Raw genomic sequence first — 16437 nt, forward strand, 5'->3', positions numbered from 1 at the left:
AATCTAGCTGGAAAATAGGTGCCAACACTATTGGTCCTTCCGATGCCTTTCAAAGTACGAGCCACAAAAAACCCCACTCCGATTCGCATTCTGCATAAAATGTTCAAATGTTGCCGCTGGCGGTTCGCTTTATTTGTTTTATTGCCGTCGGATGGGGCAGTTCACTGATGCGATAGGGTTAAAAGTGGGCTAGTGGGCGGTGGGCAGTGGGTAGTGGTGGGCAGGGGGCGGGGCAGCGACAGCATGTGGCATTTGTGGTTTTGACGCTCTACAACCGACCACATGTAAATGACGTTCGTCGTTCGTTATTGGTGCGCGGTTGGCTGGCATAAAATTGTGTGTAAAATCAAGCGGCAAAATGGGCTTGGAAAAAAGAGTTCAGTTTGTAGGGATCCGAGGTCCTTCGATTGCCGGATGCCACTTGCCGACTGCCTGACGGCTTTTAATTTGTAATTGCGATTGCATTACGTGTCACGTGGTAGTAAAGCCAATTTTTTCCTGTTTTAATTGAGCGAACTACGGTTTAAAGCTTATTTGCCGACAGCTGAGAGAATGTCAATCACATGCGTTGTCTGGTTAGCTACTAAAAAAGTGACATGAAATCTGGGTCACATAGAATACAACAAATCCATAGAGGGCAAACACTTAGATTTATTGAATTGTATATTGTATTATACGCCATACTTAACAATATATTTAATGTCTTTAAGGCCAATAGCCTCACGCTTGCAGATGATATGCTTAACATCAGAAGACCTTACATTCGATTTACTTACAAATATATTTCTCCCTCCCTTTTTGACCACTTAAATGTGCTCGTAGAAGTAACATATTGAGATTTTCTTGTGTTACTCAGAGTAAATACAAGTCTTAGCTTTCATTTACATCAATAAGACTACAGAATTAATTCATCGTAAAAGCAAATTGTCCTTCAAACCGACCACACATACCAGCACATTGAATACATTTCAAGTGTGTTCTCTATGCATTAGCTGAGTAAGCAATGTTTAAGGGTAATTTGAATAGGGGCCAAAGCCAGGCCAAGACCAAAAGGTTGACAGGCTAAGGTTGTTCAACACACTGGCCCACACAAACAATCACAGCCAATGCTAAGGGGAATTTTCATCGAATGGATGGCTTTTATTTTGTCATTGCCAATGCAATTTCGTGTGGATAACTCATTTAATGAGAAATCTAATAACAGACTTCTGTGTGTAAGACCACCTACAATCGCAAAGCCACCAAAGCCAGATTAGGAGCAAACAACAAGCGATGGCCAACGGCTCAAGGGTTACCAAGGTCTTCAACTGTGGCTGTTACTGGGCTGTGGCTCAGTTACAATTTACCAAGGGGCATAAAATAATTTGCAAACAAACAAACAGCTGCCAAATCAAATCTTCTTGCGATACACTGCAAGAAAACGGATACACCAAAGTTAGTTAAGGAATATCAAATATCAGGGTTTAACTTCCTCAACTAAATTAGAGTAAAATGAGAAGAGATGGTTTGAAAGAGCATTGAATTGGTACTTTGGTACTTCTACTACTAAATCCTGTTAATAAATAACTCTTGTGTATTTCCGAATCCACAGCCCCTGGACAGAGATCAGCCGAATGGGAGGCCACAGTGGCGCTTCACAGTATTTGCCCAGGACGAGGGCGGCGAGGGGCTAGTAGGCTATGCGGACATCCAGGTGAACCTAAAGGACATCAACGACAATGCGCCGCAGTTTCCGCAGGGCATCTACTTCGGCAACGTGACCGAGAACGGCACCGCCGGCAGTTCGGTGATGACCATGTCCGCCGTCGACTACGACGATCCCAACGAGAGCACCAACGCCAAGCTAATCTACTCGATTGAGAAGAACGTCATCGAAGAGGAGACGGGGGCGCCCATCTTCGAAATCGAGCCGGAGACGGGACTCATCAAAACGGCTGTCTGCTGTCTGGACAGGGAGCGAACGCCCGACTACTCCATCCAGGTGGTGGCAATGGACGGCGGTGGACTTAAAGGTGGGTTGTGTAAGCGCACGTGGCCGGGTAGTTGGTCTCGCTGCTGTGGGTGTTAATATCAGTTCTCAGAAGAGTTAGATTACCAGAGGCAATTGGCCTAGCCTTAGCCGAAGCTTATAAGATGTCTGTATCTAGAAACTCAAAGGGCTTGTACTACAACTTGATAGACAAATTGGACAGTCTTGGTACCGAAGGGTATGACATTTTGTTCAGTTTGGTATGAAAATTAATTTAGTAAATAAATTGAGCAAATTTTGCAAACTCTGTAAATTATGAGACCACCATCATTTATCCTTCAGAGAACCAATTTACACGTAGACCAAAGCATATCAAATGCTCCCCAGTAATTTGCCATTTGTCTCCCACTGCATCTATCTGCTATTGACGCCCATCTGACGCACTTCGTCCGACTTGTTTGCTGTCCAATTTCGCAGGTACTGGCACCGCCTCCATTCGCGTCAAGGACCTCAACGACATGCCGCCGCAGTTCACCAAGGACGAGTGGGTTACGGAGGTGGACGAAACGAATGGCACTTACATCCCAGAGACGCCCATTCTCACGGTGACGGTTCAGGACGAGGACGAAACGAACACATTCCAATACAAGGTGGTGCCGAACAGTGGTTTCGGGGCGGATAAGTTTGCGATGGTTCGGAATGGCGATGGAACGGGCTCACTGAAAATCATACAGCCCTTGGACTACGAGGATCCGCTGCAAAGTAGCGGATTCCGGTTCCGCATTCAGGTCAACGATAAAGGCGACGATGGACCCGGTGGAAGTGACAAGTATCATGTGGCCTATTCCTGGGTGGTGGTGAAGCTGCGAGACATTAACGACAATGTGCCAAAATTCGATCGGGAGCACATCGAGGTTTCCATCTATGAGGATACGAAAGTAGGAACCATTCTCGAGCAATTTAAGGCCACGGATGCCGACCAGGGGGGTCACTCCAAAGTAGCTTACAAAATAGTTCGTGCCACAAATCGGAAGAGACAATTTGCCATTAGTGATAGAGGAGCAGTGAGCATACAACGACCTTTGGATCGGGAAACTCAGGATAGGCACCACATTCAGATTTTAGCCATTGACGATGGAAGCCCTGCTCGAACGGCAACCGCAACTCTGACCGTGATAGTTAAGGATGTCAATGATAATGCACCGACTTTCGCCCAGGATTATAGGCCCACCTTACCTGAGAATGTGTCTGGTAAAAAAATTCTGGAGGTGGCAGCCAAGGATCCCGATGACCGACTAAGGGGCAATGGGGGACCCTTCACCTTTCGACTGGATCCTTTGGCCAGCGACGAAATAAGAGCGGGCTTTAAAGTGGAGTATGACCGAAGTAAGTACTTTAAATTTTATCTAGACACCTCTTATCTAGACAAAACTAAGGCAAACAATTTTTGGTTATTTGCAATTCTAAATTACGAAGTACAATTTCTAGCTTTAATAATAACCAACAGTTGAATGTAAGTTTCGTAGCACATGTATTTAACATAGCCTGTGGCAAATCGCTGTGCATCATTAATGATGCAAAAAATGTTTAAACGCTCACTAAGCCCAACATCTGTCGAATTAGCGCAACAAAAAATCGAATGCGAAATAATCGCTAGCACTTGAAAAATTAAAAAACAAAGTACAGCGTATATTTAATGCATTTGCCTGATTAAAAATGTATTCAATGAGATATGTTGCAGCTATTTATAACAATTACGCATCTCATTTAAGTAATTATGCAAATTAATATCAAACGAATAGGCAGCCTAATTTTTTATTTATTTAGAGTTTGCATTTGTTTATGGACGAATAATTAATTCAGCATCTGAAAATTAATTATATATTTAAACACCTTTTGGCGTTATTTAAACGCTTTTGGGTCAAATCTTTTATTGGAGAGACACTTGAAACTCAAACACGTGCCAGGTCAGGAAAAAATTAAAAAAATAGTAATAAAAACACATCAATGAGGATGGATACTAAAGCAGAGGGACACACAGATACCAAAGTGAAATGTGCCCTGAAATTCCAACTGGCAAAGCAGAAAAACTGGTCGAGAAAATTGAAAAACTTGCTGTCAATGTCAGCGACAGCATTCAATGAGGATGGATACTAAAGCAGAGGGACACACAGATACCAAAGTGAAATGTGCCCTGAAATTCCAACTGGCAAAGCAGAAAAACTGGTCGAGAAAATTGAAAAACTTGCTGTCAATGTCAGCGACAGCATTCAAGTGACACCTTCGGGAACTTTGGAGCTGAGGGTAAAGACGAAGAAAACCCTGGATGATGGTGTCTGGCATCGCTTGGATATTTTTTGGGATTCCGAAAATGTCCGCATGGTCGTGGACTTCTGTCGCACTGCTTTGGTCTCCGAAATGGAGGATGGCACTCCGCCGGAATTCGATGATAATGCCTGCCAGGCGAGAGGACAAATTCCCCCCTTCGCTGAGTCCCTGAATCTGAATCAACCCCTTCAGCTGGGCGGACTCTATAGACAGCACTTCGATCAAACCCTGTACAATTGGCAGTATGCCTTTAGCTCGAAGGGCTTTGATGGTTGTATACGCAACGTTATCCACAACTCAGAGCACTACGATTTGGCTTTTCCCGCTTTGGCCAGGAATAGTTTTCCCGCCTGTCCGCAGACCGACGAAGTTTGCCTGAAAACCGAGCACACAGCTCGTTGTTGGGAGCATGGAAATTGTGTGGCCAGCTTGGTTCAGGCCAAGTGCCACTGCCAGCCGGGTTGGATGGGTCCTGGCTGTAATGTACCCACCATTCCTACGACTTTCAAGGCCCAGAGCTATGTGAAATTCGCCCTCAGCTTTGAGCCCGACAGATTTTCCACCCAGTTGCAGCTGAGATTTCGAACTCGAGAGCAGGGAGGCGAACTTTTCCGGGTTAGTGATCAACACCACAGGGAGTACGCCATCCTGGAACTTCGAAGGGGCCACCTCCAGTTCCGCTACAATCTGAACTCCATCAGAAACGAGGAGCAGCTGCTGACCCTAACCGCAATCGCAGTGAACGACGGCCAGTGGCATGTGATTCGCATTAGTCGATATGGATCGGCAGCTCTAATGGAACTGGATGGCGGGGAGTCGAGGCGGTACAACGAGTCCTTTCACTTCACAGGACACCAGTGGCTGAGTATCGACAAGCAGGAGGGTGTTTATGCGGGCGGCAAGGCCGAGTATACGGGAATCAAGACCTTTGAGGTGCAATCCGATTTTCAAAGAAGCTGCTTGGACGACATCAGGTAAGCTCATATGCCGATTAGAGCCAATTGCGTTGAAGAGATACTCTTTTCAAAGGGGTAATACCAACAATGCCTTACTTACAAACTGTGTACTCCGTTCGCTTTTAGAAGAATAGAAATATTCACTCAACTCAAAAGACTATTCAAAATTAACGTAAAAGTTGTACAGTTCAGTATAAAAGCCAATATAGAAAAAAATGAAAAATGTACACACAACTAAACTAAACAACTTATCGAATATGAACAGAAATTGTAACGTAGAAATGTTGAACCTGAGAGCGAAGGGGTATTCACTTTAAATTACGACTGGAAGGAGCACACAGGAGTAGGAATGCAATAAATATATGGCACTCCCTAGCATCTTAACATCTGTTAGCCAAAGATAAAGGAAAAGGACCCCTCGATTGCCGGCATTCATGCGTAGTTTTCCCATTTTTCCCCCATTCTTTTCCCCTTTTCCACCAACAGGCTGGATGGAAAACACTTGCCCCTGCCGCCCGCCATGAATGGCACCCAATGGGGCCAGGCGACGATGGCCCGCAACCTGGAGCGGAACTGCCCCTCGAACAGGCCGTGCTCGAATGTCATCTGCCCCGATCCCTTTGACTGCGTCGACTTGTGGAACGAGTACGAGTGCACGTAAGTATAGCTCTTTCGGATGCACTTCCTGGGCATTCCCTTTGTGCTTTGTGAACGGTGCACAGTAATTTATTGGCCTTCCAACTTAATTATAGTCCTCATTGTTCGCCTTTGCCAAAAGTAGTAATTAAATCGAAGCAATATCAATTACAAATAAAATAACTATTTGCTGGACAATAGAAGATCGAATTTATCTAATTACCTCACAGACTTTTGGCTCTGTTTGACTAGTGAGCCAAATTCAAGGGAAACATAACTTTGAGAACTGAACGCCATTACGATAAAAGCAGCCAGGAGGGCTACATACTCGTATCCATTTATTTCCGAGAAGGACTCCCTGCCATTTTCCAACTGCAGGCACACAGACAATGCCAAACAGCAAATTGACTTCGAATGCAAAACAAATAATATCAATTGTCATTGCCTGTCTGCCTTCGCTCATGCAACTCAGCCACCGCAAGGAGTGGAAATGCACACTGAGAAATATGTAGCCACACAAATAGGAATAGAAAGTGAATAACTACAAAATGAATAAGCCCACAATTTAATAACTAATGTAGAAGATGAAGGACTTTACAAAATATTCTATTATTATTTTAAAGCATCAGCATTTATTTGTCTCTTCATGTTTTATTGTATCTTCTAGGACATGACAATTGTATCAATGCTATATTTTTTAGAAGTCTAAACTTTTTATTGAAGTTCCTAATTCCTAAGCTTAAAATTCGTTGCGTCGTGTTCAATGAACTCGGTTCGACTATATTGTTCGAAAAATGTGTATTTTCCGAGTGTTTGCACATGGAAATTTTCACATTTTCCCGGCTGGGGATGGTTGGAAATCTGGGGCACGACTCGTGATCCTGGAGCTTCTGCTCCGCAACACCTCATCAATGACGGGTCGCAGTGGCGGTACAGGTGGATGTGATGGTGAATGTGGAGGTGGCTGTGAATGTGGCGATGAAAGTGGCAGTTGCCTCGCCCAGAGCAGAGCACATTTTCCACATCATTAGTTTTGCGGAGTGACTCCATTTGAGAGCCGACGACAGCGGCGAGGACACTCAATCTTGCACTGCATCATGTCCTAGTCGCTCCTCCGCTATTCGGGGCAGGAGACTAAGCACCCCAGCTGTGAGCTTCTCGCTCCATTTGCTTTCGGGAACAGGAACATCTGGGCCTGCTGCTTTCTAACACGTGTTCGCCAGGATAGCATCCTTGCGGTCTTTTCCTTTGGATTTTTTTTATCAGAAATAGAGAAATTTAAATAGTGTCACACGCTTCGGCTTCAGGTGGCGACGTGTCATAAATTATGCTTACTTTAGCCTCAATTTCGTTGCCAGTTGTGGGCAGCAGTTTACGCAGTGCTCTGCTGGAATTTGTGTCACTCACTCAGGACACTAAGATGTCGGACAAGGGGCTGCCCTCAATTGGAATACGGAATGACTTCAATTTAAATGTGCAAAGTGTGTGCGAGGGGTAAGGTCCTCCTCGTCGCGCTTAAAGCTTTAATTTCCCCATCGCTGAGTTGTCCAGGGATTCCAGTCCAACCAAAACTTCACGCCCTTAATGCGCTTTGGAAAATATTTGAGAGGGCCCCAGCTCATGGGGGAAATTATTCCATCCCTTGGTTGCACAACTTTGTGTGAAAATAAAAACTTTTATTTCGGGGAGAAATGCGCAGAACAAAAGCGCACTTTACAATGTTCCGCTTATAATTTTGAAAGCCAGAATTACCTTTTTTTTGGGTATATTTCATGTGTTTTAAAACTATTTACCTTGTTTCGAGTTGTAAAATTACTGACTTAAAATAATGTAATTTTAAATAAAAAATATATCCAAATATCACACATATTATTAATTGTAAATGTGGAATGAAAATCGTATCTTGTATTATTTAACTTAATTTTATTTTATTTTATTACTAATGTATACGATTTTTGTCTCTTACCTGAACGATCATTCTGTTTCATTTGTATAAGGACTTTGTTTTGCCAAAAATGTATGTCAATTACATTCAGGTTTTAAAATGTTTGAATTTGTTGCTAGTGGCAGTGAAAAGTAGCAGGGAAGTCTTGCGACAGCATACATTATCCATATCATTCCAGAGTTTAGTTATTTAGTTATAAGGTCTCTAGGAAAAAAGCAGGGAAATCCCTGGGCATACGTTTCACTCTCCATTGCAGTAAGCGGCTCTGAATTCGTAATAACTCTCGTGTCCGCCGAATTTGTCGTTTCAGCTGCAGCGAGGGGCGCATCATGTCCTCGGACACCAAGGGATGTGTGGACCGCAACGAGTGCCTGGACCTGCCCTGTCTGAACGGAGCCACCTGCATCAATCTGGAGCCCCGGCTCCGGTATCGATGCATTTGCCCGGAGGGCTACTGGGGCGAAAATTGCGAGCTGGTGCAGGAGGGACAGCGCCTGAAGCTGAGCATGGGCGCCCTGGGGGCCATATTCGTTTGCCTGATTATCATACTGAGTAAGTAGACGGGGGTGACCGCAAGTGAAGACTAAATGGCCCCTCCCACGCCGAATTTTCCCATTCATGTGCCACAATTAAGCGGCTTAAGCTGCAACATTTTTGCTTGGCTCGGAAACGCCCCCACCCAAAAACACACACTTCTTCCATGTTAATGCAATTTGCTGGGGAAGCCCGTCTTCCAAAAAAAAACCAAGAACCAACAAAAATACAACGACACTGACATCTGTTTGGACAGTCGTGGCCGTGTGGGGCTAAAAAAATAAAAAGGTAAGGGGTTAACATGGGAGGCAGCCATGCATTTTCAACAACATAAAGTGGCAACAAATCCTGCATTCGTTGCTTTATTTTTGCAACACTTTTTTATGCCCAGACAGGGGCAATTTGTTAGTTTAGCTACGGAAAAAGGAGCACGAAAATATTTGCATAGTGGCTAATTAAGCTTGGCAAAAAGTGCAGAAAAGTTTCGTTTTGCCTGAAGAGCTTGTTGGAATTTTCTAGCAAATTTCAAAGACGTAGACAAAAAGTCTTTCATCATATGTACTTTAATCGATGGAAAATATATAGAAAAAACTGTTAAAAAATAAAAAATTATCATCTATTAAAACATAATTTTTTACATTCTTTCTGCTATCGACAAACTTATAATCAAATTAATTAAAACTTAATTTTAGGCGTCGACTAAAATAAAAGCTAAAATTTTTTAGACGGGATTTGAAAATGCTGCCAAGCCAATTAGGACCATTTTATTGCTTGAAAAAATCGCAGAAAATGGAATAAAATTTCAGCCACGCTCCGACCACTTAATGGATTTTGCGAACGAGTGTTAAGTGGCTTTGGCCATTCGGCTATTTTTCCCACTCCGCACTTCCCAGTCCAATGCAAATGCGTTTTCTCGCACGCAATGCACGACAATCTATTTTCGTTTCGCCAGCTCGTCTGGGATTTGAAGGGATTTTCAATTAGCGCCACACTTTGGGCCCTGTTTCGGATGGCTTTTATCCACATCCACACATATATATTTCTGGCTCTTTCGCCGTGAATTCTGGCAAACGCCGTAGGCCATTTACTTTGGTACTTTGGGCCACATTTAAAAGTGACGCTGATTTATCCGGCCGCGTTTGGGCCAACTTTAATGAGTACTTGCGCCAAAGTTGCAGCTGGGTACAATCCAGGCAACAACAAAAGGCCAGGACAGAGCTAATTAGTCGCTGCTAAGGCAGATAATTACACAGTTCGCTGCGGGCGGGAAAACAAAGGCCTAAAGTGGCCATAAAACCGCTAAACCGCAAAATAGGCGCAATAAATAAACGGCGAGCCGTCGCACAGAAGTACTTTCATCTGCGCCTCCTTTCAATTTTTTTATGATGTGAAAATATCTGAGGAGCCGAAGACATGAAATCTGACAGCCGCAGTCCTGCCCTCCCCAGTTTGTGTTGATTCGCCGTAAAGTGGCGTAAAGTTCCCGAGCTCCGGAGTTCCGGTGAGGCGGAGTGCAGTGGTGGTGGACAAACTAAATAATTATCCAGCATTATTTACAGTCGACGCTTTTTCATGTTCTGTTCGTGCCGAGCACAGGAGCGCAGGAGCTCAGGATGCTCCAGTGTAATCTGTGAATCGCTGAACTGTATTTTAGCATAAGGTTTCAAGTGTCAGAGTGGAGCAAGTACTGGGGAACTACTAGTACAAACTTGATGAGCTGACCTGGTCAGCAAGTTCGTGGCGGGCAGCAACAAGATATTACCCGGTCCTTGGTCCTTTTACAGTTAAGTGCAAACAAAGGCCGTTAAAGAGCTTTCGGTTCTCCCAGGCTTCTGTTCATCTTACGGGATATTTTTGGCTTTGTTTTTGCTAGTTTTTATGTAGGTTAGACGCTGCTGCTCCCTGCTTCCTTCGTCCTTCGTCCTTCGTCCTGCTCCTCCGGCTGTTGTGCAGCAGTTTTTCGGGCTCTAGCTCTTGTTTTATTTTTCTTGTCGGAGGTAATGTTGATTAAAGGTTGATGAATGAACAGTTGGCCCTGGCCTGCTTAGCAAAACACTGTGCCATCTATCCCAAACGCAACCTTTAAATTGGGCTTTCATATGGTATTTTTGGTCAAAATTTAAGGAGCAGATTGGTCAGCTTATAATTAAGTTTAGTGCTTTGTTGTGCAGTTGGATTTTTCCGCACGTTTGAACGGGAAACTAAATTCATAACTTTCCCGGGTCCAAAAATATTTATTTAGCACGTTTGCCAGTTTAATTGTGTTAATAATGGCTGCTGGGTCTACAAAGAGGAGCTAAATTCGAAAAGCATGTCTACCTTTTTTATTTTATCTTACTCTATTTCCCTTACCTAACCGCAAAATGATATCCACGTCCTCAAAAACAATTAAAAATAGTCCTGTCGGTCATGAACAACTTTATGAAATTTTCTCTGATTTGCAAAAGTTTCGAAAACAGATTTGGTGCGCTTCGCTTTTGGACGAATTATCGAAGATTTCCGTTGGTTCTTTCTGGATGGGGTGGCACATTAATAGCAAAACTTGTGCGGCAAGATAATTTAGAAAGTTTTGTCGCTCCTTTCTGCGGCCAGAGACAAATTTAATGCACTTCAAGCCATGGCCAAGAACTGGTAGTAAACTATTTTCGGTTCAATTCGGTACTCGGTTGTGGCTTTGGGTTTTGTGTCCTGCTGCTGCTGTTGCAACTTTATGCTGTAATTGTTGCATTAAACTTTCCAGCTCCCAGAGACACAGGACGACTTGAATCGGGCTGAATGGTAGTGGGTGATCCGATGGATGGATAACATAGTGGTCTCCCACTTTGACAGTCATTTGCAGCTAAGCGGATTACAAGTCGGCCAAAAACATTCGCATTCCAAATGCACATTTCGAGTGACTCCGAGTCGTTGTAGCATGAAAACTTGTTAAGTTTGGTGTCCTTTCTGCGTTTGCCTTTATACTTTAGTTTGCTTAAGTAGCATAAAGTTATTAATAAGTTCCCTCCACTCAGCCACTGCAACATATTCTGGGCAACTCCCAAGCACTCTCCTTCTGTTTGTCGGCTTGGGTTTGCTCGGTGGAAACACAAAAACAAGAAAGGACGCTGGTTTCGGCAAGCCGTAGCTTTTATTCCCTTACAGTGATTATCGAATAAGACACTTTATGGTCAAATGCAACGAAACTTATTTCTTTTCTTTCGGATTTCAATTCAACTTGTTTTGCAACTGTTAATTCGGATCTTGATCAAATGACCAAAATAATGCGTTATATCGATCCATCCCATTTAAGTTTATACGCTACCTTTAATAAAATAAGACTTTTTGGACAAACGGACGGACAAACAGGACAAACGGACGGACAAACGGACGGACAAACGGACGGACAAACAGAAGGACAAACGACAAGGCCATATCGAGAATGCTGTTGATACTGATCAAGATTGCATACATGTATGCGAATGTCTACTTCACTGCGTCGCAAACTTCTAACGGAAGTCAAAATGCCCTTTGGAAGGGTATGAATAGACGACCGCAAAAAGAGAAACTCACTCGTAGACTTGCATTTTATCATTTGCGCTTCAGTTGACAGGAATATTAACTGGGCTGCGGCACTGTGGGGTTAAGCAAACAGCTAAGTAAAAATAATTAAAACTCTAGCACGACTTCTCCAAAATGACATGCCAGCCAAGAATGTTTCCTTGGGATTGCCCAACCCCGTTTTTTGGTTTTTAATGCCCCAGCATTTCTTCTGGGCTAAGCGGATTCATTAGTTGCAATAACTGCCAGCTGACTTTCGCAGAGACAGGCACAGAGTTCATTTATAAGGACAGAGCATAAAGCATTTCTCTACTGGCGAGTTGATTTCCTGTAATTGATGGCACTGGATGCGACTTGGTATCATTATCTTCTTAAATTTCGAATGCTTTATTTGTTGGCACCGTTTCAGGGCCATAACCTAGATTTAATTTAAAACACTTGCGGAGGGTATATTGATTTCAATCATTAATTTAATGAGCCACAATATAAATTATAAATAGAAACAATAAAAAAATATAAATGGAAATGGAAAAATGGAAATCACAATGAGCTCTAATTCGCTGTATACCAGTTTTTGACAAAACATTATTTTTCGTTTTAATTCAAATCGGATGACTATATCATATAGAAATCGTATCAAAATTATTTGAAAATAATAAACAAGATATCATAGTTTCGTTATTTCTGACCATAAAGTGCTCTAATGTGGTAACAGACAGGGTTTTTTTTTTTTATTTATTTTCAAGAAAGCTATATAAGATTCGGCTAGCCAAAAATAGTTTCCTTTTAAAAAAATGTGCATATAAAGTGGGGGATGGTTTCAAGAGCATTCAAAGCTTTCATATTCAAAAAGTTTAAGAGTGGTTTTTATTTTTATATGTATACAGCTAAAGTGTGGCAACGCGAAAGCAAAAACAAGACAACAATTTTTCCTACATTTAATTACCTTCATTAAATGAAAATGAAGCTGTTGTTGTGGCACTGACAGTTAACAGACACCCAACAGACTTCCATTCCTGCTTTAAGTTTTTGAGTTCATTAATTTCAGTTCATTATTCTATTGCGAAAAAAAGGAAAACAGACTTTTAGTTGGAAAGGGGATTTTAATAAGAAAGACAACCAGGAGAAGAACAAGAATAGATGGAGTTCATAAATGTTAAGTTATTTTTTTAAGATATTAAAGAAAACCATGAGGTAGGAAAGAATAAATACTTGAAATGATATTATAACTGCCCAAAGTTAAATTATATGTTGGACAAGATTCTGATATTAAGAGATTTACTCATTTTCCTGAAGGTATAAAATCACTATTTATGTATATATATAAACTACTACTAACTAACTCGACTAACTCATTTAAAGTAAAAGATAACAAAAAGATAAATAAAAAGAAATAATACTTGTGATTAACCAACGAAATGGTGATTGCGGCCACTCTTCTCGCTAAGAATCTGGCAATTAACCTATGTTTTCCACCTACCTTTCAGTTCTCGCACTGATCTTCGTGCTATATAGTCGCAAACGCAAGACGACCAAGAAGAAGAAGCGCTCCGGACCCGAGAAGGATGTCCGGGAGACGGTAATCAGCTACGAGGACGAGGGCGGCGGCGAGGACGACATGACGGCCTTCGACATCACGCCACTGCAAATACCAATCAGCGCACAGGGAGGACCGCCGGACATTGCCGCCTGCAAGATGCCCATAATCTGTGAGTAAACGCGGCGCAGAGTGCCCGAATCCCGAGTCCTGACTCCCTGATGGGACATGGCCAAGTAATTGGGCGGTTGTTTGCACTTAGACCCCGTGATGACGCTGCTGCCACCTGGCCAGGAGCTGAACGTGGCCTATCTGATGGAGGAGCGGAAGCAGCGCATCGACAAGGACAACAACGCACCGCCCTTCGACGACCTGCGGAACTTCACCTTCGAGGGCAGCGGCAGCATCGCCGAGTCGCTGAGTTCGCTGGCCTCTGGTAAGGACCTTTTATGTTGTCTGCACTTTAACAAGTCCTAGAGCAACGTTGCCAATCTTTTGAACGGAAAAAGCTGAAACTCAAGGAATTAATGTTCAAGGAGCTTCGTAGCTTTGGTCGGAAAATTACTCCATCGTTTTGTATTGAAGCTCCAATTGTGCCTTTATTGCATATAAGAAGATTCTTATAATTACACTTTTTTAAGAGCAAATAAATAAGTGTGCTTGTAATATGACTCAGTTTTTCTAGAACTACTTCCTTGGCCTGCAAGTTAAATTGAAATTGTCACTTGACTGCCGGCTCCTTTAAACTATTTAAAATCACCCTGAGCACAAACAAGATTCAGTTCGCAGTTCAATCAAATATCGTAATTTAACGGCCATTTCCGACACATCCTTTCCCCACTTTCCGCAGAAATCGCTTAAACTCACTCTCTCCCCTGTGCAATTCCAGGCACCGATGATGAGAATCAAGACTTTAACTATCTACAGAACTGGGGTCCACGTTTCAATGCCCTGGCCGCCATGTACGTGCACGACAAGGCGAAAGCCAACCAGCTGCCGTCGGATGGCGGAGGAGGATCTGGAGATGGACCTGGAGCTGGAGCTGGCGCTGGAGCCTCATCATCATCGCCGCTGGGAGGCAGTGGGACAGGAGGCGGAGGCGGAGGAGGAGGTGGATCTGGGACTACAGGCAATGTGCTTGCAGTGGTGGCGACGGGAAGTGGAGCAGGTCCTGGAGGCGGCGGCTGCGGAGGTATCAGTGGGTTAATGCCACTGCCCGATGTCGACAAAGTTGTATTATAAAAATAAATAGTTAAGTTGTAGTTAAAACGATGTTTCAGCTGTAAGCACGATGATGGGGGAAATCCCCAGAACGAAGCAGGTGTTTTGTGTGTTCGTGTGTCAGGTTAGGGTTAATTGTATGTACATGTGGCTAACTGTGGAATTTAAGACTAACTTAAGGTTTTATGTGTTTCTCACATATACGATGCTAGCTGATCCTCGGAGAAGGACACTTCCTTTACTATTTGCTCAAGCTCCTCGATTGAGACCGTTTTGTTAGGAAAAGAAAGGAAAATAATCCTTGCTGTTAAGTTTCAATATTAGGAAATGTGTGAGTCTGTTAAAAATGATTTAAATAAGTATTCAATTATGTATACTTTATTCAACCAGTTTTTAAAACTTTAAGACTACAGATAATCCTCTGAAAAGCGAATGCGTATAACATTCCCTGGCCACCTTCTTTCGAACATCCTTCTGTGTCTTCCTTTCAAAGCTCATCTTCTCGATGAAATTCAACTGAACCAACTGAGAAATCGATGAATAGTTCTACGAATTAAATTATATGATTACACTAAGCATACTACAATGAAAAAGAGTTTATAAAACTTGCTATACGTTAGTTAAAGACCATGTACTATAAATACGCCGTTAACTCTCTAGAACGTAAGTTGAACCAAACTAAACCGGAATTCGGACAATTCCCAGAAAATGTTGAGCGTTGCAAAATTTTGTGAGCCGCCGACTGGGGAACGTGACCGAATGCCACCGAGCCAGGTGGCACCTGAAAACCGGGAAAGCCGGAAAAGCAGGAAAAGACGGCCTGGAAAACATGCGCTGAAAACTGCGACCTAACCCACGCAGCCACAAAAGTTTGCAGAACGGGGTGGAAATTTAATAAAAGTACGAAAATCATAACTAACTTTGGTGAAAATGAAAGGTAAAGGTAAATCGGAAGGGAAGCTCTACTGTAACATAATTTTGTACATATTCAATTCTGTAATTTTACGACTAAATTAATGGCTACTATAGCATAGAAATGAAAACAAAACCAAACAACTAATAGACTAATTAACAACAATTAAACCTACATTTAATTACCGATTACCGACAAAAGGAAACCGAACCCAAATACGAGTGTTGATCAAACCAATTTCATATTTCTGCATTTACTAGCAACTACACAACCAACCGTACAGAAAATGAAAGTATTAAGAACAATATTGTAATATGTATTAAAGTATGAGTCATAAACGAAGCAAATGGTTAATTACATTTACGTTAGTTAATGGACAATTTGTTAGTAGCTAGCATCTAAGCATAATTTTTTAAAAATCAATAAAGCCCCAAAGAAAAAGGACGTGTATCAAGTTCCACACAGACTAATTTCCCTGCCAATATCGCCTGCAATTGTCGGAATTTCGCTATTTCGGATTTCTGGATGCCAGCCAAGCGTCATTGCCGGCAATCCGCTTGTTGACACTGCCTAATGACGCTTGGTGCCTCCACTTCCGGCCCAGACATTGCGGCATTTGGTGTCCTAAACGCGCCGTTAAGTCCCGGCAAAGGTGTCCAAATGGAAGCCGCAGAAAGGAAGCCACTTTGGGCGCCTCCTCCAAAGGCAAAGTTCAACGGAGCGTTTGACAGGGCAACATGCATTGCCTCTTACAGAAAACCAGAAGCTGTCAGCCGGCTGGATGAACCGCCAGTTTTGGGGCCATCTCTTCTAGGCCGTAAAAAATGTTGAGCGGTGACCTTTGAAATTTCTCGGTTCAGG

At 42.8% G+C, this 16437-nt stretch overlaps 1 protein-coding gene across 1 annotated transcript in view; it reads left to right on the top strand.

Moving 5' to 3' along the window:
• Positions 1 to 16003, top strand: part of LOC120444801 (putative neural-cadherin 2) — a 49560-nt gene extending 33557 nt beyond the window's left edge. Inside the window, exons 7-14 of the mRNA XM_039624748.2 lie at positions 1592 to 2012; positions 2447 to 3355; positions 4188 to 5271; positions 5740 to 5910; positions 8145 to 8386; positions 13393 to 13614; positions 13705 to 13878; positions 14332 to 16003. Coding sequence (XP_039480682.1) covers positions 1592 to 2012; positions 2447 to 3355; positions 4188 to 5271; positions 5740 to 5910; positions 8145 to 8386; positions 13393 to 13614; positions 13705 to 13878; positions 14332 to 14684 — 3576 coding nt within the window. The 3' untranslated portion in view covers positions 14685 to 16003. The remainder of the gene's footprint in view (positions 1 to 1591; positions 2013 to 2446; positions 3356 to 4187; positions 5272 to 5739; positions 5911 to 8144; positions 8387 to 13392; positions 13615 to 13704; positions 13879 to 14331) is intronic.
• The last annotated feature ends 434 nt before the right edge of the window (positions 16004 to 16437 follow it).

Source organism: Drosophila santomea, chromosome 2R (genome assembly GCF_016746245.2).
Source record: "Drosophila santomea strain STO CAGO 1482 chromosome 2R, Prin_Dsan_1.1, whole genome shotgun sequence".
NCBI lineage: Eukaryota > Metazoa > Arthropoda > Insecta > Diptera > Drosophilidae > Drosophila > Drosophila santomea.